The sequence below is a fragment of the Scyliorhinus torazame genome, chromosome 1, assembly GCF_047496885.1.
Source record: "Scyliorhinus torazame isolate Kashiwa2021f chromosome 1, sScyTor2.1, whole genome shotgun sequence".
Taxonomy (NCBI): Eukaryota; Metazoa; Chordata; class Chondrichthyes; order Carcharhiniformes; family Scyliorhinidae; genus Scyliorhinus; species Scyliorhinus torazame.
In genome coordinates, this window is record NC_092707.1 from 149,036,914 (window position 1) to 149,057,830 (window position 20,917).

The 20,917-nt window shown below is 49.4% G+C and overlaps 2 protein-coding genes across 2 annotated transcripts in view; one reads left to right on the forward strand and one right to left on the reverse strand.

Annotated features, from left to right (window-relative positions):
• Window positions 1–20,917, reverse strand: part of cnksr1 (connector enhancer of kinase suppressor of Ras 1) — a 166,012-nt gene that overhangs the window by 99,179 nt on the left and 45,916 nt on the right. Inside the window, exon 8 of the mRNA XM_072501005.1 lies at window positions 8,913–8,981. Coding sequence (XP_072357106.1) covers window positions 8,913–8,981 — 69 coding nt within the window. The remainder of the gene's footprint in view (window positions 1–8,912; window positions 8,982–20,917) is intronic.
• LOC140429769 (huntingtin-interacting protein K-like) lies at window positions 13,174–13,837 on the forward strand. Its single transcript, XM_072517195.1, has one exon. The coding sequence runs from the start codon at window positions 13,189–13,191 to the stop codon at window positions 13,543–13,545; it is 357 nt and encodes a 118-aa protein (XP_072373296.1). The 5' UTR covers window positions 13,174–13,188; the 3' UTR covers window positions 13,546–13,837.

Below are 20,917 nucleotides of genomic sequence, written 5' to 3' on the forward strand. Positions count from 1 at the left end.
GCCAAAATATATGTCAATCTGGATTCGACACCCAAGTTCTTCAGAGCCAGACCAGTGCCAGACAGATTGCATCAGAAGGGTGAAGCAGAACTAAAGAGATTGGAAGAGTTGAGTATTACCAAGCCGGTTCAGTTTTCAGAGTGGGCAGTGCCAATAATCCCTGTCCTTAAACTTGATCTTTCAATATCGATTTGTGGGGACTATATGCTGACCATAAATCAGGTTGCCCAGGTCGATCGGTATCCGACTCCCCGATTGAGGACTTCTATGCTAAGCTGGCAGGGGGCATCACCTATTCAAATTGGACGTCAGTCACACCAGCTGCAACTAGAATTGGATGAGGAGTCTCAGAGATTTGATACAATCAATACCTAAAAGGCCTCTTCCAGTATACCAGACTGTCATTTGGCATTGCTTCATCCAGTGCTATTTTCCAGCGCACAATGGAAAATCTCCTCCAGGAAATTCCTACGGCGATGTTTTATCTTGATTAGGTGCTGGTCACTGCACAACACCAGAAAAACACACGGCCAGCCTAGAGGATGTATTAAAGAAGTTGTGTGATGCAAGGGTCTACCTAAAACACGCAAAATGGGAGACTTCCGGGTGCGGCGATGACCAGCTGAGTCGCACGTTTCGGCAACTCCCGGTGGAACGGACTTTTGGGCTCTTACTAAGAGCCCCAACGGCAATTTTAACGGCTAAAAGTACTGTGCGGTGAACCAGAAGGGAATCCCCCCTGGATACGGATGAAAAAAGGAGAGGAAGGTGGCCAGATTGCGGTGGATCCTTTAGAGCAGCGGCAAGGAAGGCAAGCAAAAACCAAGATGGCGTCGGAAGGTGGCAGTTTAATATGGGGCCCTGAACAACACGAGTTTTTGAAACGCTGCGTGGAAGAACTCAAAAAGGAAATGAAGAAGGAGCTGTTGGCCCCGATATTACAGGCGATCGAAGGGCTAAAGGAGGAGCAAAAGACCCAGGAGCGAGAGCTTCGGGTCGTGAAGGCAAAGGCTGCCGAGAATGAGGACGACATACAGGGCCTGGTGGTGAAGACGGAGATGCACGAGGCACACCATAAACGTTGTGTGGAAAGGCTGGAGGCACTGGAGAACAACCTAAGGATTCTTGGTCTTCCTGAAGGTGCGGAGGGAGCGGACGTCGGGGCATATGTGAGCACGATGCTGCACTCGTTAATGGGAGCGGAGGCCCCGGCGGGTCCGCTGGAGGTGGAGGGAGCATACTGAGTGATGGCGCGAGGGCCGAGAGCAGGAGAAATTCCTAGAGCCATAGTGGTGAGATTCCTCCGTTTTAAGGACAAAGAGATGGTCCTTAGATGGGCAAAGAAAACACGGAGCAGTAAGTGGGAGAACGCGGTGATCCGCGTATACCAAGACTGGAGTGCGGAGGTGGCGAGAAGGAGGGCGAGCTTTAATCGGGCCAAGGCGGTGCTTCACAAAAAGAAGATAACATTCGGAATGCTGCAGCCGGCAAGACTGTGGGTCACATATCAAGTGGGGCACCACTACTTTGAGACGGCGGATGAGGCGTGGACTTTTATTGTGGAAGAAAAATTGGAATGAGCGGGTTTTTTAAAAAAAAGAACGTTTGAAACAAAGTGGTGGGGCGAGTATGGGGGGGCGAAGAGGGGGGGTAAAAAGGGGGGAAAGAGGAGTTTTATGTTATTAATCCTGCGATGTGGTAACTTTTCTCTCTTCCACAGGAGGTGGTGGGGGGAGGAAAGGAGGTGGAGGAGATGGGGCGTTGACCATTGGGGGCGGGGCCAAGGGGGAAGCGCGGGCTCGGTTCCCGCGCTATGATAATCATGGCGGGAATAGGGAAGCAGGAAGGAGGGAGCGTCGCACGGTGCGAGCCGAGGTCACGGGGGGAAGCCGAGGTCGGCCAGAGTTTGCTGACTTCTGGGAGCAACATGGGGGTGTAACTACGCTAGTGGGGGATCTAGCGGGGGGGGGGTGGGAGGGGGGAACTATTGGGCTGCTGCTGCTGGGGAGAGGGGGGGGAGCTGGTATGGGGTGGGATGGGCGGGGGGGGCACCGCCTGGGGGGGACACAGCTGCTTGGGAACCGGGTGAGGAGCTGGAAAAAGGGGATGGCTAATCGACAAGGGGGGGGGGGGTAAAAAGCCCCCCAACCCGGCTGATCGCGTGGAATGTGAGAGGGCTGAACGGGCCGATAAAGAGGGCAGGGGTACTCGCACACCTTAAGAAACTTAAGGCAGACGTGGTTATGTTACAGGAAACGCACTTGAAACTGATAGACCAGGTGAGACTACGCAAAGGTTGGGTGGGGCAGGTGTTCCATTCGGGGCTAGATGCGAAAAACAGGGAGGTGGCTATATTAGTGGGGGAGCGGGTAATGTTTGAGGCAAAGACTATAGTGGCGGATAGCGGGGGCAGATACGTGATGGTGAGTGGCAAACTACAGGGGGAGACGGTGGTTTTGGTAAACGTATATGCCCCGAACTGGGATGATGCCAATTTTATGAGGCGTATGCTAGGACGCATCCCGGACCTAGAGGTGGGAAAGTTGGTAATGGGGGGAGATTTCAATACGGTGTTGGAACCAGGGCTGGACAGGTCGAGGTCCAGGACTGGAAGGAGGCCGGCAGCGGCCAAGGTGCTTCAAGATTTTATGGAGCAGATGGGAGGAGTAGACCCGTGGAGATTTAGCAGACCTAGGAGTAAGGAGTTTTCGTTTTTCTCCTATGTCCACAAAGTCTATTCGCGAATAGACTTTTTTGTTTTGGGAAGGGTGTTGATTCCGAAGGTGAGGGGAACGGAGTATACGGCTATAGCCATTTCGGATCACGCTCCACATTGGGTGGACTTGGAGATAGGGGAGGAAACAGAAGGGCGCCCACCCTGGAGAATGGACATGGGACTAATGGCAGATGAGGGGGTGTGTCTAAGGGTGAGGGGGTGCATTGAAAAGTACTTGGAACTCAATGATAATGGGGAGGTCCAGGTGGGAGTGGTCTGGGCGGCGCTGAAGGCAGTGGTTAGAGGGGAGCTGATATCAATAAGGGCACATAAAGGAAAGCAGGAGAGTAGGGAACGGGAGCGGTTGCTGCAAGAACTTCTGAGGGTGGACAGGCAATATGCGGAGGCACCGGAGGAGGGACTGTACAGGGAAAGGCAAAGGCTACACGTAGAATTTGACCTGCTGACAACGGGTACTGCAGAGGCACAGTGGAGGAAGGCACAGGGTGTACAGTATGAATATGGGGAGAAGGCGAGCAGGTTGCTGGCCCACCAATTGAGGAAAAGGGGAGCAGCGAGGGAAATAGGGGGAGTGAGGGATGAGGAAGGAGAGATGGAGCGGGGAGCGGAGAGAGTGAATGGAGTGTTCAAGGCATTTTATTAAAAATTATACGAAGCTCAACCCCCGGATGGGAGGGAGAGAATGATGGGCTTTCTGGACCGGCTGGAATTTCCCAAGGTGGAGGAGCAGGAAAGGGTGGGACTGGGAGCACAGATTGAAATAGAGGAAGTAGTGAAAGGAATTAGGAGCATGCAGGCGGGGAAGGCTCCGGAACCGGATGGATTCCCAGTTGAATTTTACAGGAAATATGTGGACTTGCTCGCCCCGCTACTGATGAGGACCTTTAATGAGGCAAAGGAAAGGGGACAGCTGCCCCCGACTATGTCTGAGGCAACGATATCGCTTCTCCTAAAGAAGGAAAAGGACCCGCTGCAATGCGGGTCCTATAGACCTATTTCCCTCCTAAATGTAGACGCTAAGATTCTGGCCAAGGTAATGGCAATGAGGATAGAGGATTGTGTCCCGAGGGTGGTCCATGAGGACCAAACTGGGTTTGTGAAGGGGAGACAGCTGAATATGAATATACGGAGGCTGCTAGGGGTAATGATGATGCCCCCACCAGAGGGGGAAGCGGAGATAGTGGTGGCGATGGATGCCGAGAAAGCATTTGATAGAGTGGAGTGGGATTATCTGTGGGAGGTGCTGAGGAGATTTGGTTTTGGAGATGAATATGTTGGATGGGTGCAGCTGTTGTATAGGGCCCCAGTGGAGAGTGTGGTCGCGAATGGACGGGGATCTGCATACTTTCGGCTCCATTGAGGGACAAGGCAGGGATGCCCTCTGTCCCCATTATTGTTTGCACTGGCGATTGAGCCCCTGGCAATAGCATTGAGGGGTGCCAAGAAGTGGAGGGGAGTACTTAGAGGAGGAGAAGAACACCGGGTATCTCTGTATGCGGATGATTTGTTGTTATATGTAGCGGACCCGGCGGAGGGGATGCCAGAGATAATGCGGACACTTCGGAAGTTTGGAGAATTCTCAGGATATAAACTGAACATGGGGGAAAAGTGAGTTGTTGGTGGTGCATCCAGGAGAGCAGAGCAGAGAAATAGAGGACTTTCCGCTGAGGAAGGTAACAAGGGACTTTCGTTACTTGGGGATCCAGATAGCCAAGAATTGGGGTACATTGCATAGGTTAAATTTAACGCGATTGGTGGAACAAATGGAGGAGGACTTCAAGAGATGGGACATGGTATCCCTGTCACTGGCAGGGAGGGTGCAGGCGGTTAAAATGGTAGTCCTCCCGAGATTTCTCTTTGTGTTTCAGTGCCTCCCGGTGGTGATCACGAAGGCTTTTTTCAAAAGGATCGAAAAGAGTATCATGAGTTTTGTGTGGGCCGGGAAGACCCCGAGAGTGAGGAAGGGATTCTTACAGCATAGTAGGGATAGGGGGCGCTGGCACTACCGAGCCTAAGTGAGTACTACTGGGCCGCCAATATCTCAATGGTGAGTAAGTGGATGGGAGAAGAGGAGGGAGCGGCGTGGAAGAGATTGGAGAGGGCATCCTGTAGGGGGACTAGCCTACAAGCTATGGTGACGGCCCCATTGCCGTTCTCACCGAAGAAATACACCACAAGCCCGGTGGTGGTGGCGACTTTGAAAATTTGGGGACAGTGGAGACGGCATAGGGGAAAGACAGGAGCCTTGGTGGGGTCCCCGATAAGAAATAACCATAGGTTTGCCCCGGGGAGAATGGATGGGGGATTTGGAATATGGCAAAGAGCAGGAGTAACGCAACTGAAAGATCTGTTTGTGGATGGGAAGTTCGCAAGTCTGGGAGCGCTGACCGAGAAATATGGGTTGCCCCAAGGGAATGCATTCCGGTATATGCAACTGAGGGCTTTTGCGAGGCAACAGGTGAGGGAATTCCCGCAGCTCCCGACGAATGAGGTGCAGGACAGAGTGATCTCAAAGACATGGGTGGGGGACGGTAAGGTGTCAGATATATATAGGGAAATGAGGGACGAGGGGGAGATTATGGTAGACGAGCTGAAAGGGAAATGGGAAGATGAGCTGGGGGAGGAGATTGAGGAGGGGCTGTGGGCGGATGTCCTAAGTAGGGTAAACTCATCGTCCTCGTGTGCCAGGCTAAGCCTGATTCAATTTAAGGTGTTACACAGGGCGCATATGACTGGAGCACGGCTCAGTAAATTCTTTGGGGTAGAGGATAGGTGTGCGAGATGCTCGAGAAGCCCAGCGAATCACACCCACATGTTCTGGTCATGTCCGGCACTACAGGGGTTCTGGGTGGGGGTGACAAAGGTGCTTTCGAAAGTAGTGGGGGTCCAGGTCGAACCAAGCTGGGGGTTGGCTATATTTGGGGTTGCACAAGGGCCGGGAGTGCAGGAGGCGAGAGAGGCCGATGTTTTGGCCTTTGCGTCCTTAGTAGCCCGGCGCAGGATACTGTTGATGTGGAAGGAAGCCAAGCCCCCGGATGTGGAGACCTGGATAAATGACATGGCAGGGTTTATAAAGCTGGAACGGATTAAGTTTGCCCTAAGGGGATCGGCTCAAGGGTTCACCAGGCGGTGGCAACCGTTCGTCGAATACCTCACAGAAATGTTAGAGGGAATGGAAAAGAGGAAGGCAGCAGCAGCAGCCCGGGGGGGGGGGGGGAGGAACCAGAAGGACTCTCAGGGTTGTTAATATATATGTATAATATGTATAGGTCGTTGCTATAAATAATTGTATACTGGACTGTTAAATCATATTTTTGGAGAGTGTTTATCTGAGACAAGGCAGTTGCCATTTAGTTTTAGTTTTAGTTTTTGTTATATATTATTTATTTTTTGTTTATAAAACAGGTCATTGTTATTTATACGGTTATATTATTGTGTAAAGGATACACAATGTACTGTGATGGTTGACCAAAAATTTTCAATAAAATATTAATTTAAAAAAACACGCAAAATGTATTTTTCCGGCCTCAGAAGAGATATACCTACGATTTTGCATTGATGCGACAGGGTTGCACCGCTTGAACGAAAAGGGCACGTCTATACGAGACATATCTGAACCCAAAAACGTCAGCGAGCTGAAGTCCTTCTTTGGTCTTGTCAATTATTATGGAAGGTTAATTTTGAATCTAGCCCCAACACTGGCACCATTATACCAAGGAAGAATCAGCGGTAGCAATGGAGGGAGCCCCAAGAGAAAGCCTTCTGAGTCGTGAATCATCAGTCTTCAAACCTCTTGCTGCACTTTGATTGGGAAAAACAATCATACCGTTGTGCGTCCCCTTATGGTATAGAAGATGTTTAACCCAGCAAAATGAGAGTTGGTACAGAATGCCTGATCACCTTTTCCTCAACGGCACTTTCTGAAGCAGAACAAAACTATGCCCAGATTAAGGAGGAGGGCTTAGCAGTTATATTCAGTGTGAAGAAATTCCACCAGTACGTGTACAGTTGATGGTTCGACATAGTGACTGACCACAAACCATTGCTGGATCTGTTAAGGGAAGATAAGCCCATACTGCCCTTAGAGTGGGCGAGGGTGCAGCATTGGGGCCTGATGTTGGCGGCCTCCAACTTTGCTTTTCAGAACCAATCTGGGACACAAATTGCTAATGCGGATGCATGAAGTCATCTGCCAACCAAGAGCATTCTTCCACCACTGGTACCCCCAGGAGACCATTATAGCCCTAAATGTCCTAGACAATCTGCCAGCATCCAGCAAGCACATCTGCAGTTGGACCCAAAGAGACCCTATTCTTTCAAAGGTTAAACAAATTATACAGTCTGGCTATATACAAGAAATCTGAACAGCTGAGGCCCGACTTCATTCGTCAAAACGAGCTGACATGTGAAGATGGCATGATACTGTGGGGATCACAGATGACCCCACTCAGGCCAGGGGGACCTCTCCTTCAAGAGCGACACAGCGCCCACCCAGGGCAGACAAAGATGAAGATGCTAGCACGCAGTTATGTCTGGTGACCAGGCATAGATAAAGCCAAGTACAACAGTGCCACCCTTGATAATGCAACAATCTTTGCCACCTTCCACCACCCTACACCCTTGGGAATGGCTGGGTTGCCAGTGGACCAGGGTCTGCGTTGATTAAGCGGGCCCGGTTATGGGCAAGATGTTTTTGACGGCTATGGTAGATGCCTTAAGCCGAGTGTTAGCCATTCATGGGCTTCCCGGGTCAATTGTTTTGGATATTGGTGCACCCTTCACTGGTGACGATGACCAGGTTTGAATGTATGACATACGACACACAAGGATAGCCCCGTACCACCCAGCATACAATGATCTGGCTGGCCAAACTTTCAAGAATGTCATGAAAAAGCAATCTGATAAATCACTTTGCCAGAGGTTGGCTAATGTTTTGTTGCTGTGCAACTCAACCCCTCATTCAACTACTGAGGTCATGGCAGTTGAGATGCTCATGGCCCATTGGTTGAGAACCCAATTGGACCATGTATTTCCAAATTTGGCAACGGGTGAAGGCACGTCAGGCCTCCCAGAAGGTCAGTGGTCGGAGCAGAAGAGCAGCAGGTCATTCCAGGTGGGAGGCCCAGTTTTGGGCCGTAGTTTTGTTTCAGGTTCGCCTTGGTTAGAAGGATGGGTTCTGGCCCGGTCAGGGCCAGTGCCTTATGTGGTCAATGTCAACAGGGAAGTCTGTCAGGAAGCATGCCGACCTCATGGAAGGGTGGCAACCCCCAACATGGGGCTGACAAGTCCAGCGAGCGTTGTAGGTACTCCTGTACCTTGGTCCAGCCAAGGGAGCCAGGGATTCTCATTTCTGTTCAACTAGCTGCATCTGTTGAAGTTGGTGAGGCCAGTTTGCCTGTTGCGGAAGTAGTGCCTTCTGAGGCGGCCCATAAGAGCGTCGAGCCTGTAGCAGGGCTATGGAGGTCTGGGAGGACTTGCGAGGCCTCCGGACCAATTTACATTTTGATGGACTCTCTTTCCCCGGTTGACTCTGTTAACAATTGTAACTTACGTACATAAATTTTGGGATAATATAATAAAGGACATAAGGGGGAGGGATGTGGTAGGGTGGTCCCTTTAAGGAGGTGGGCTCCATAGACCACCTTGGGGCCAATCACGTGAGAGTATGTAAGCCACAGCCAATAGGGAGTTTGCGCGGGGTCCTGGGAGCAGGACCCTGGGCAGTGTGAACCAGGGTGAAATGTAAAGATTTTTTGTATATTGTTCTGTGCCTGTTATTCAGCTGCCTTTGCCAATCATCAATAAATCCCTTTGTTAACTGCTGGAAGTCTCCAGTATAAGTCTCAATCCACCACAGGTGGCAAATATGCACACTAGGACTGTACCTTTCAAAACTATCCCGATGGTATTAAAAGGAATGTGAAATGGGTAGAGGGGTAGATAAAAGTCAGTTCCAGCGAGAGTTAGCACTGGAACAAATGAGTTATTCTGAATAACTCATGTTGTGTGATTTAACATCTACACTCATCCCATCCCTGCATCATCAAATAACCAATTATACACCCTCCTCCAAACCCGATCCTTACATACCTCCACCTTTTGGCCCATACAGCTCTTCATTCAACACCCAATTTATAGCACAACTAAATCATCTAATACAGATACTAATACTTACTACAACCATATCATTCACCTGGACCACCTCATCACCTGGACGAATCTTCTGAGAACGATGAGCTGGAGACTGAAAAAAAAAAAGCAAGTGAAGACAAGTTCATAAAAACACTCACTCAATTATTAACAATCCACACCAGGTATATACACTCATAGGTTAGACTGTCACTCCTAGGTTAGACTGCAATGCTCCCCTCTCCTGTTCAGCCCCATCAAGAAATGTCAATACCAAAAGCTTTAGAATGGAAGCCAGGGGATATTTTGGAATCTCCGGCTGTAATGTTCTTTGCATCTCCCATTCTCCAACTTCCAAGGAATTCTGCAGAAATTCCCTTAATTCACCGAGGACATATTTCATTTTCTATTAAGTTCAGTCTGCATGAACGAACCAACACTCGAGATTCAACTTGGGTTTGTATGGCAATGGTTGTTAGTATTTAACGGGTCCTTTTTGATGGACGTTCAATTCCCAATAGTTGAAGGTGAACCGGTGTTGTTTATTGATTAGATACTTATACTCAAATGTGTATATAAGGAAAAGTCAGCCAGCACTGGGGGTATGGTGTTAGAGTGGAGAATAAGTTCTGTGGGAAGCAACAAATGGCCTCCAGTGAAGCATCCTAGTTTCAGTGTCTTCTTCACAACCAGCTTTGGGAATACCATTGACATTGCTGGCAGAGGATGGCTGCCTGAAAGTGAAGATTAGAGTTTGAGATTTACTTCCAGACAAAAGGTTGGAATTGGAGTTGATTCTTTTCGAGAGAAGACTGTAATTTGGAGACTTTTTGAAGAAAGATAACGGAAATCAGATAGAAGGTGGCAGGATATGACTTTCCACCACTGTTTTGTGAAACAGAACCTTTCGGTCAATTGAAAAATTAAGTTGAGGCATGGACATTGGTTATACCTCTCCTGAAAAGAAAGCCAGGGATAGCTCTGGAACTTTTGCTTCCTGCCAGGAATAAGATCTGCTGCAAAATGTTCTCAAAACTTGGCACTCGGGAACTGAGCAATGAAAGGTTTGGACACTCTCTCAAAATTTATGGATAAAATTTGTGAGAAAGATCACTTGTTGAATGCTCAGAGAGAAATCTATAAATTTTGAAAAAAGTATGATTCTTCCATAAGAGAATAGATTATGGAGTTTAACTGACTGTATCTGAGATTGCAGCAATTCCACTTGGAAATTCCCAAATCACTTCTTGTCTTTTAAATTATTGGGCCATGCCAAGATATCAAATATGGATAGTCTCCTAGTTTTAACCGGAGTTAGATTCAGAGAAAAATATATACGTTTGTATCAAATTTCTGACGCCTTAAAAAAAATTGGGGGGAGGAAAACATTCATTTCCAGCAACTTTTCTGGCATAAATGGTCTCTTCAGCAGTGTCACCAATGATGAAGGATACAATACGAGCAGCATTTTGAGACTGTTCAAATATATGGCCCTAACATCTGTACAAAAGAAAAATTACAAACAAAAAGTAGGAGATCCTTTTGGGAGTTATATTAGGTAGCAGGAGTTGACCAAGTATGGGAGGAGATGAACCCCAGGAATAACCAAGGGGTAGTCAACAGATGCTTCAAATACAACTGGTACAAAAGGCGAAGTCACACGGGATCAGAGGTGAGGTGGTAAGATGGATACAGAACTGGCTCGGTCACAGAAAGCAGAGGGAAGCAGTAGAAGAGTGTTTTTCTGAATGGAAGGTTGTGACTAGTGGTGTTCCACAGGGATCAGTGCTGGTGTCTCTGTTGCTTGTAGTATACATAAATTATTTGGAGAAAAATGTAGTTGGTCTGATAGTAAGTTAGCGGATGACACCAAGGTTGGTGGAGTGGCAGATACTGTTGAGGATTGTCAGAGGATACAGCAGGACATAGGTTGGAGACTTGGGCAGAGAAATGGCAAATGGCAGTTTAATCCAGACAAATGTGAGGTAATACATTTTGGTAGGTCTAACAGAGGGGAAATACACCATAAATGGCAAAACTCATAGGAATATAGAAAGTCAGAGAGATCTGGGCGAGCAAGTGCACAGATCTTTGAAGGTGGCAACACAAGTGGACAAGATAGTCAAGAAAGCATACGGAATGCTTGCCTTCATTGGACGGGGCATCGAGTATAAAAACTGGCAAGCCGTGCTACAGTTGTACGGCCGCTCTTGGAATATTGCACACAATTCTGGTCGCCACACTACCAGAAGGATGTGGCAGCTTTGGAGAGGGTGCAGAGGAGGTTTACCAGGGTGTTGACTGGTCTGTAGGGTGTTAGCTATGCAGAGAGACTGAATAGACTCGGACTGTTTTCAGTAGAACAATGGAGGTTTACGGGTGACCTGATAGAGGTCTACAAGATTATGAGAGACATGGATAGAGTGGATGGGCAGGCACTCTTTCCCAGGATAGAGGGGTCAGTCACTAGGGGGTATAGGTTTAAGGTCCGTGGGGCAAAGTTTAAAGGAGATGTGCGAGGCAGGTATTTTTTACACAGATGGTGGTGAGTGCCTGGAACGCAGTGACAGGGGAGGTTGTGGAAGCAAATACATTAATGGCATTCATAAGGAATCTCCATAAATACATGGATAGGATGTGTATAGAGGGATATGGCACTAGGAAGTGCTGAGGGTTTTGGCCAACGGTGGAATCATGACCGGTGCAGGCTTGGAGGGCCGATGGGCCTGTTCCTGTGCTGTATTGTTCTTTGACTCCAAGTATCATTATATGTTGAATTGCCCCAAAATAAAGTGTTTTTGAGACAACATATAGCACAGAGGGTACAGAAGGTAAGGAGGATGAAACTGACCAATCAGAAAGTATTGTATTGGGCACCAGAAGCTTTAGTCCAGAAAGGAGTATCCTAATCGCAGATTCATTCAGTTGTGCAGTTCTAGACAATGGGTGTACATCCGCAGTACGAGGAGTGGACTGGCTAAACTGTTACATGACTTCTTTAAGAAAGGAAGACCAAAGTAAAGTCAAAGAATATGGCGTTCTACTTGTTTCAAGTTCTGCAATGGTAACACATTGAAATTACTAAAGAGTAGTAATTCTGTGTGAAACAGCAGAAGTGAACCATATTATCAGTACTGATGTGGTATCAAGTGATATACCCTTACTGTTAAACAAGCCTTCAATGAAAAAGGCCCAAATGAAGTTGGACATAGAGCATGATAGAGCAATTATTTTGGGGAGATTTGCAATTTACACATGTGGGAAATTATTGTATTCCTTTCAGGCCTAACATCACTAGACTGAATGTTAGGGATATTAAATGACAACTAGAGATACAAATTTAAAGGAGAGAAGCAAATTATTACCAAACTACACCACCAATTTTTACATCCCTCTGGTCATAGGTGGAAGGATTTGTTAAAGGATGCAGGGGTAGCTTGATTAGAAATAGACTGGGCTTGTTGACCATATTAGTGAAAAATGTGATATTTGTAAAAGGTTCAGGAGAACACCATCGTAACCAGTGGAACATCTTAGATTGGTGGGAAACTTAAATGAAGCCAGACCGATGGACCTCAACGTTTAGTATAAGAAAATAAATATTTTTCTTCTACATTTTGTAAATGCAGCAGCTAGATTTAGACTGTTAATGATTATTAAAGACAAAAAAGTAATTATCGATAAAATAATAGAAAGATGAATAGGAACGAGGCTGAGCACCAGCTAAATTCTTAACAGACAATGGAGGGGAACTTGCCAATGATGAATTCAGGAGTTGTGTGAGAAAATGTAAATATTGTCGCAATGTACATAGCAGAAAGTCCTTTTAATCAATGGGATATGTTCAAGAAATCTCACTGTTATTGACAAAATAATCCGAAAGTTTAGCTGACCAACTGAATCGGAAACTGACAACTGTTCGTGTGCATAGCACACACATAAAAAACACACTCAGATGGTTAGGGGCTGCAGCCCCAATCAATTAGTTTTTGGCAGGAATCCAAAAATACCCCCCCCCCCCCCCCCAGCCTTTGGAGGAGACTACTGTATGTTCAATTTTTGCAGAACATTCAAATGCCATGCTTGCAGGAAGGAGGGTGTTGATTAAGGTAGAAGTTTCAGGAAAGAAAATCAGGACAGCTTTGAGGTATCAAATCAGGCAGTCAAATAAATGTTAAACTTGGGGACATGACATATTTTAAAACAGAAGGGCAGAAAGAATGGAGAGGCACAGGAAATGTCACAGGCACTGATGGCAAAACAATAATCTCGCAACATGATAATCAAACTGTTCCACACAGGGCGTAACAGCAGCGGGGCAGATGGCGGAGGCTGACGGGGACCTGGACCTGGAGAATGAGGAGACCGAGCGGCCGACGGAGAAACCGCGGAAACATGACAGCGGAGCGGCGGATCTGGAGAGGGTGACCGACTATGCGGAGGAGAAAGAGATTCTCAGCTCGGACCTGGAGACGGCGATGTCCGTCATTGGAGACAGAAGGTCGTGCGAACAGAAAGCTAAACAGGAAAGGGAGAAAGAGCTGGCAAAAGTGACCATCAGGAAGGAAGATGTCGAATTGATAATGAACGAGATGGAGATCTCTCGAAATGCAGCCGAGCGAGGTCTGCGGGAACATTTGGGCAACGTCGTCGAAGCTTTGATCGCTCTCACCGATTGAGGTCACGCCGTGTTTCCTGGGACTGTTTCGGACATGTTGGTGAGGGAGGGGGGGGAACTGCAAAGAGATTGGGGGAAGGGGTGGATGGAATTGGAGGTCCATCCATCTGTGCAAACACGACCCACTGTTCGGTGACATGGCTGGGATGGTCTCGGTGAGGTGAATGCTTTGCTGGCGCAAGTGCTACTCAAGATCCGACACTGAATCCTTAAGATGGGCAAAACCTTCCGAATGGGTAGGAACAAAAGGACTTGAATCAATAAAATACAAACTCGTTTACTCAAAAAAAAAACCTGTTCCACACAGTTTACTGGCACGGATTACACATTGACAGAAACTGAAGATGTACCATGCACTACACACACACATATATGCCAGAGCTGTATGAACAACCATGTGACAGATAATTGGCTAACTGACAATGGACCAAGTGATGGTGAAGGTATGGATAGGACCCTTTATCACAAAGATCAACTACGCATTAGAACTAGGGTGGCATGTAATCCGGAAGGAGTCAGTGAATGGAGAGAAGCCACGATAGCAGGAATGGGCAGGAAAGGCCATGGAAATACAAAAACTGGCTGAAAGTACAAGACAAGGGGCAGGATATCAGGGCTGGAATTCTCCAGCTGTTGGGATTTTCTTTTTTCGCTGGCAGTGCCCCCTGCCCGCGGGTTTCCCAGTGGCATAGAATGGCTTCAATGGTAGATCCCATCGACAACTGGTGGGAAGAGAGAATCCCACCTCCAGCGAATGGTGCGCCACCAAAAAACACACGACTGGGGGACCGGAGAATCCAGTCCCAGATCTGTGACTGGCAAAAGGAAGTAAAAGGTGAAAAGCCAGGAAACTTAGTGTGAGTCCAGATATGAGCTTGATGGTAATCACAGCCCAAGGAAAATCAAGAACTTCAGCACAGGAGTGTCAGGAGATTGAATAGGGGATGTATTTTAACAAGATAAGGACTAAAGAACAGTGAGGGGTGACACAATAAGTGGAAGTCCCTTCGATAAAGCAGTCCTAGTGGCTACAAACAAGTTAGATGATAAATTGGTTAAGGAGGCAAAACAAAAAGAGAAGAACTTGACTGTTGAAGAAAGTTTTGCCTTTACAAGGAGGTGCCAAAGGACAATCAGCGTTGTCCCATACTTGGATATGTGCAGAAGTACTTCCCGATGGTTCATGTACTGGTTTAGATGGTTTAGCACACTGGGCTAAATCGCTGGCTTTTAAAGCAGACCAAGGCAGGCCAGCAGCACGGTTCAATTCCCGTACCAGCCTCCCCGAACAGGCGCCGGAATGTGGCGACTAGGGGCTTTTCTCAGTAACTTCATTGAAGCTGACTTGTGACAATAAGCAATTTTCATTTCATAAAGCCAGTCTTGTAGCTTAGGGATTTGACGAACAACTGGGCAACCAGAAAGTTAGAATAGACTCCCCAACAGCAGAAAAGGCAAGTTTGAGCATTTTCCGACACGCTTAGTGACATACTCATGGGAATATAAATCCATTGACATCAAAATCGCATTTTTGCAAGGGGAGCATTCTTAAAAGTCTCCAAAAGAGGCTGGAGATATAGATGGGAAATTATGGAGGCTAAATTGTTTTACAGGCTGAACTATGCATCCATGACATTTTACAGTCAGTTCCGGCCTACTAAAAGCTGATTGTAGAGGTGCAGTGGTTAGCACTGCTGCCTCATGGCACCAAGGACCCTGGTTCAATCCCGATCACAGGTTACTGTCCGTCTGGAGTTCGCACATTTTCCCTGTGTCTACGTGGGTCTCACCCATCAAAACCCAAAAAGATGTACAGCGTAGGTGAATTGACTATGCTAAATTGCCCCTTAATTGGAAAAAAAGAATTGGGTACTCTTAATTTATATTTAAAAAACACTGATTGCATGATCTGCTTTTAGCTGAAGACAATGTGTTATTGGCATGATGAAGGAAAACTAGCAGGCATTTTCATAATGAACGTAAATGATTTTCTGTTGGTGGTTGCAGGGGAGGGGGGTGTGGGGTGGAACCAGGGGAGGAGGGTGTGGGGTGGAACCAGGGGAGGGGTGTGTGGGGTGGAACCAGGGGGGCGGAGTGTGGGGTGGAACCAGGGGAGGGGGGTGTGGGGTGGAACCAGGGGAGGGGGGGGTGGAACCAGGGGATGGGGTGTGGGGTGGAGCCGGGGGGGGGGGGGGGGGGGGTGGAACCAGGGGAGGGGGGTGTGGGGTGGAACCAGGGGAGGGGAGTGTGGGGTGGAACCAGGGGAGGGGTGTGTGGGGTGGAACCAGGGGAGGGGGGGGGTGGAACCAGGGGATGGGGGTGTGGGGCGGAACCAGGGGAGGGGGGTGTGGGGTGGAACCAGCGACACTTGAGAAATTTGTGATATAATTATAAAGGAATTCAAAATTGGAAGTTGGGCTTTTAAGTATGTGGGGTTGGACATTAGGCAAATTAAGTTGGGAATAACCCTAACTCAAACCTAACCCTAACTAGAGAACATTAATAGGATCCCAAAATTTGGGCAACACAGGGCAAGGCTGCATTGGCCAGTATATCACTGAGCCACACAGGGCAGGGCTGATTCGCCCAGTGTGTCACTGAGATGTGGTGATCTTTGTGAGGGGTTTCCAGGATGGAAGGTGTAGTGATCACAAAAGTACACAAAGTTCTTTTGAAGAACTAAACTAATTTTATTAACACTACTAAATTTGAGTTTGACACTTATTCTGAGTAGCAAACACACGTGAGAATTAAACTACACTCGCTAACACGATCTCTATCTACTAATTATAACTATTATATCTCGACTAACTCTGCAATACACTATGAATCTGATCTTCGTTAGCTCCAGTCTAACCTCCTCCCCTTAGCTCAAGAGCCAGTGCAATTTATAGTACTGCCCCTTAGCTCTCTCCAGTGGCTAGTCTTAACACAACATTAACTCTCCACATGCTGTACATTTGTATAATGTCATATCCCCCTTTCTTGGAGTAAAATGTTGGCTATACATTTTATTGTTTACAATATTATACAGCATGTCAACAATGATAGAACTAAGGTTAGATTTACAGATTTAATCTATTTGGAGGTTTCCTACATCTTGTAGACCTTCTTAATGTTACAACAGTGTTATTTGAATTATCTGGTTCATCTGACAATATAGCTTTTGGAAAGTCATTTGTAGGAAATATGAATTGTTGGCTCGTGGTAGCTGATTCTGGGAATGTACCAGGTTGTTTGGGTTTCAATAGGTCTCTTCTGTTTCTACAAAAAATCTTTCCAGATTCTGTTCTGATGACGTATGATCTTGGTGCGAGTTCATGGAGTACTTTTGCAGTGTCCATCCAGCCACCTTCAGGATTATGAATGCGAACAATATCACCTTCTTTGAGTGTAGATAGTGGTTTGGAGTTTTTAAATGTAATACTTCTTTTGCTTACTCTTCAATTGCTGCATTTTTTATGCACGACTTGTGCATCTTTTTTTGGAACTATTAGAGTTGGTAACATAGTCTTCCGGTTGCGGCTATGCTGAGCTAAGTCGCACATTCGGCAGCTCCCGCTAGAAACTGACTTTTGGGCTCTTTTTAGGGGCCCCAGCGGCATTTGCTTGACGGTTCCCAGTGTGGGAAGGTGACAGTATGATTCCCCCGGCACTGTATGGATTGGACCAGGAGTGGAGCGGTGAAAAAAGTGATTTGGTGAAGTAAAAAGTGCGAGGGAGGAGAACCAAGATGGCGGCGGGTGGAGACCAGGCAGCGTGGGCGTAATGGTCGCAAGAGTAGCAGGAGTTCCTCAAGCATTGTTTTGCGGACCTGAAGGCAGAGCTGCTGGAGCCGATGAAGGCATCGATCGATAAGTTGGTCGAGACCCAGAAGGCCCAAGGGGCCGCGATCCGGGAGGTGAGGCAAAAGGCCTCGGAGAACGAGGACAAGATCTTGGATCTGGCGCTGAAGGTGGAGGCGCACGAGGTGCTGCACAAGAAGTGGCAAGAAAAGTTTGAAGACATGGAAAATCGGTCGAGGAGGAAGAACCTTCGGATTCTAGGTCTCCCGGAGGGAGTGGAGGGGTCGGATGCTGGAGCATACGTGGTCACGATGCTGAACACGCTGATGGGCGCGGGAGCTTTCCCAAGGCCCCTGGAGCTGGATGGGGCTCACCGAGTCCTGGCGAGGAGGCCCAAGGCCAATGAGCCGCCGCGGGGGTAATGGTGCGGTTCCACCGCTTTGTGGACAGGGAGTGTGTCCAGAGATGGGCTAAAAAGGAGCGGAGCAGCAGGTGGGAGATTCGTATATATCAGGACTGGAGCGCAGAGGTGGCCAAGAAGAGGGCCGGGTACAACCGGGCTAAGGCGGTTCTGCATCGGAAGGGGGTGAAATTCGGGATGCTGCAGCCGGCGCAATTGTAGGTCACGTTTAAGGACCGGCACCATTACTTTGAGACGCCGGAGGAGGCGTGGACCTTTATCCAGGCCGAAAGGTTGGACACGGACTGAGGGTTTGTTGGCAGGAGGTGTCGAGGGGGAGTTATTGTGGTTATTGTGTTTTGGGGGATGTTCTGTTCTGTTTTCTTTGGTGCTGGGTGGGGTTGGGTAAATGGTTCGAAGTGGGGGTTGTGTGAGAGTGTGGGCGTCCGTAGTTGTAAAGACGGGGCCACGCCGGGGGGGGGGGGAATGGGAGGCCCGAGGTGGGGGAGTTGAGATAAGGCCGCAAAAGGGAACTGCGCCAGAGAAGATGGGGCCGGCTTGGTGGAAAGCACGGGCTTTTTCCCGTGCAAGGGAAGGAAGGGGGCGGTGTTGGAGAGGAGCGCACACTGACTGCCAGGAGGGGGAGGAGAGATTCTCACACGGGAGGTGTTGACGGAGTGGCGGGAGAGTCCGGGGTCAGCAGGAGTCAGCTGACTTATGGGAGTGCAATGGGGGGAGCAATACAGCTAGGGGGGGACCTAGCTGGGGGGGGGGGGGGGGGGGGGCGCTAGGTTGCTGCTGCATTGGCCAAAGGGGAGCTGGAGTTCGGAGAGTCGGGGCGGGGTGCCGCCGCCTGGGGGAATGGAGGGTGCGGGTGTCGCGGGCATGTGGCTGGCCTAGAAAGGGAGATGGCTAGTCGGCGGGGGGGGGGGGGGGGGGGGGGAGAGCGGGTGTCGTTTGAGGGGCTGAACATTGTGGCAGATAATGGATGTCAGTACGTGATGGTGAATGGTAAGCTGCAGGGGGTGCGGGTGGTACTAGTGAATGTATACGCCCCCAATTGGGACAATGCCGGATTCACGAGGCACATGTTGGGTCGGATTCCGGACCTGGAGACAGGGAGTTTGATAATGGGGGGGGGGACCTCAACACGGTGTTGGACCCAGCATTGGACCGATCCAGGTCCAGGACGGGTTGAGGCCGGCGGCGGGGGGGTTTATGGACCAGATGAGGGTAGTGGACCCATGGAGGTTTGTCAGGCCGGGGGCCAGGGAATTTTCCTTTTTTTCCCACGTCCATAAAGCCTACTCTAGGATAGATTTTTTCATTATGACTAAGGCATTAATCCCGAGAGTGGAGGGCACGGAATATTCGGCCATAGCTATCTCAGATCATGCCCCGCATTGGGTGGAGCTGGAGTTGGGGGAGGAGAGGGACCAGTGCCCGCTGTGGCACCTCGATGTGGGACTGTTGACGGATGAGGAGGTGAGCGGGTGGATCCAGGGGTGCATTGGAAGATATTTAGAGGCTAACGACAATGGGGAGGTGCAGGTGGGGTTGGTCTGGGAGGCGCTGAAGGTGGTGGTCAGGGAAGAGCTAATCTCCACTCAGGCCCATAAGGAGCGACGAAGCCTCCAGGCCAAATTCGACCTGTTAACTACCAGGAAGGCACAGGTGCAGTGGAGGAAAGCGCAAGGGGCGGTGTACGAATATGGGGAGAAGGCAGCCGGATGTTGGCACATCAGCTTCAGAAGCGGGAGGCAGCGAGGGAGATTGGGGGTGTTAGGGATAGAGGGGGGAACACGGTGCGGAGTGCGGTGGGAGTAAATGGGGTATTCAGGGACTTTTATGAGGAGCTGTATAGGTCTGAGCCCCCGACGGGGAGGGGGGGGAATGCGCCGATTTTTGGATCGGCTGAGGTTCCCGAGGATGGAGGAGCAGGTGGTTGGGCTAGGGGCACCGATGGGGCTGGAGGAGCTGGTTAAGGGGTTGGGGAGCATGCAGGCAGGGAAGGCCCCAGGGCCGGATGGGTTCTCGGTGGAATTCTACCGGAAGTACATGGACCTGTTGGGCCCACTACTATGAGGCGAGAGAGGGGGGGGGGCCCTGCCCCCGACAATGTTCAGGGCGCTGATCTCGCTGATCCTGAAGCGGGACAAGGACCCAATACAGTGTGGGTCGTACAGGCCGATCTCGCTCCTCAACGTCGACGCGAAGTTGTTGGCGAAGGTGCTGGCTACCAGAATTGAGGACTGTGTCCCGGGGGTGATTCACGAGGACCAGACAGGATTTGTGAAGGGTAGGCAGTTGAACACCAATGTGCGGAGGCTCCTCAACGTAATTATGATGCCATCGGTGGAGGGGGAAGCGGAGGTAGTGGCGGCTATGGACGCGGAGAAGGCCTTCGATAGGGTGGAGTGGGAGTATCTTTGGGAAGTGCTGAGGAGGTTTGGGTTCGGGGAGGGGTTCATCAGTTGGGTTAGGCTACTGTATGAAGCCCGGTGGCGAGTGTGGCCACAAACTGGCGGAGGTCGGAATACTTTCGGCTGTACCGGGGAATGAGGCAGGGGTGTCCCCTATCCCCCTTGTTCGCATTGGCAATTGAGCCTTTGGCCATGGCACTGAGGGAGTCCAGGAACTGGAGGGGACTGGTTCGGGGGGGGGGGGGGGGGACGACACTGGGTGTCGCTGTATGCCGATGACCTGTTACTGTATTTGGCCGACCCAGTGGAGGGGATGCCGGAGGTTATGCGGATCCTCAGGGAGTTCGGGGGCTTTTCCAGATATGAGCTTAACGTAGGGAATGGTGAGCTCTTTGTGATACATCCAGGGGACCAGGGAAGGGAGATGGTCGAGCTTCCACTGAAGAGGGCAGAAAGGAGCTTTCGGTACCTGGGGATCCAGGTGGCTAGGAGTTGGGGAGCCCTGCACAAGCTCAATTTGACGCAGCTGGTGGAGCAGGAGTTTAAAAGGTGAGATATGCTGCCACTGTCGTTGGCGGGTAGGGTGCAGTCGGTGAAAATGACGGTCCTTCCGAGGTTCCTCTTTGTGTTCCGGTGCCTTCCCATCCTGATCCCTAAGGCCTTTTTTAAATGGGTCAGCAGGAGCATCATGGGATTCGTTTGGGCGAATAAGACCCCAAGGGTAAAAAGGGTGTTTATGGAGCGTAGCAGGGACAGAGGAGGGCT

Bases quoted from the DNA above. Each gene is read 5' to 3' on its own strand.
- LOC140429769 (XM_072517195.1), top strand. From the start codon at position 13,189: ATGGCGGAGGCTGACGGGGACCTGGACCTGGAGAATGAGGAGACCGAG.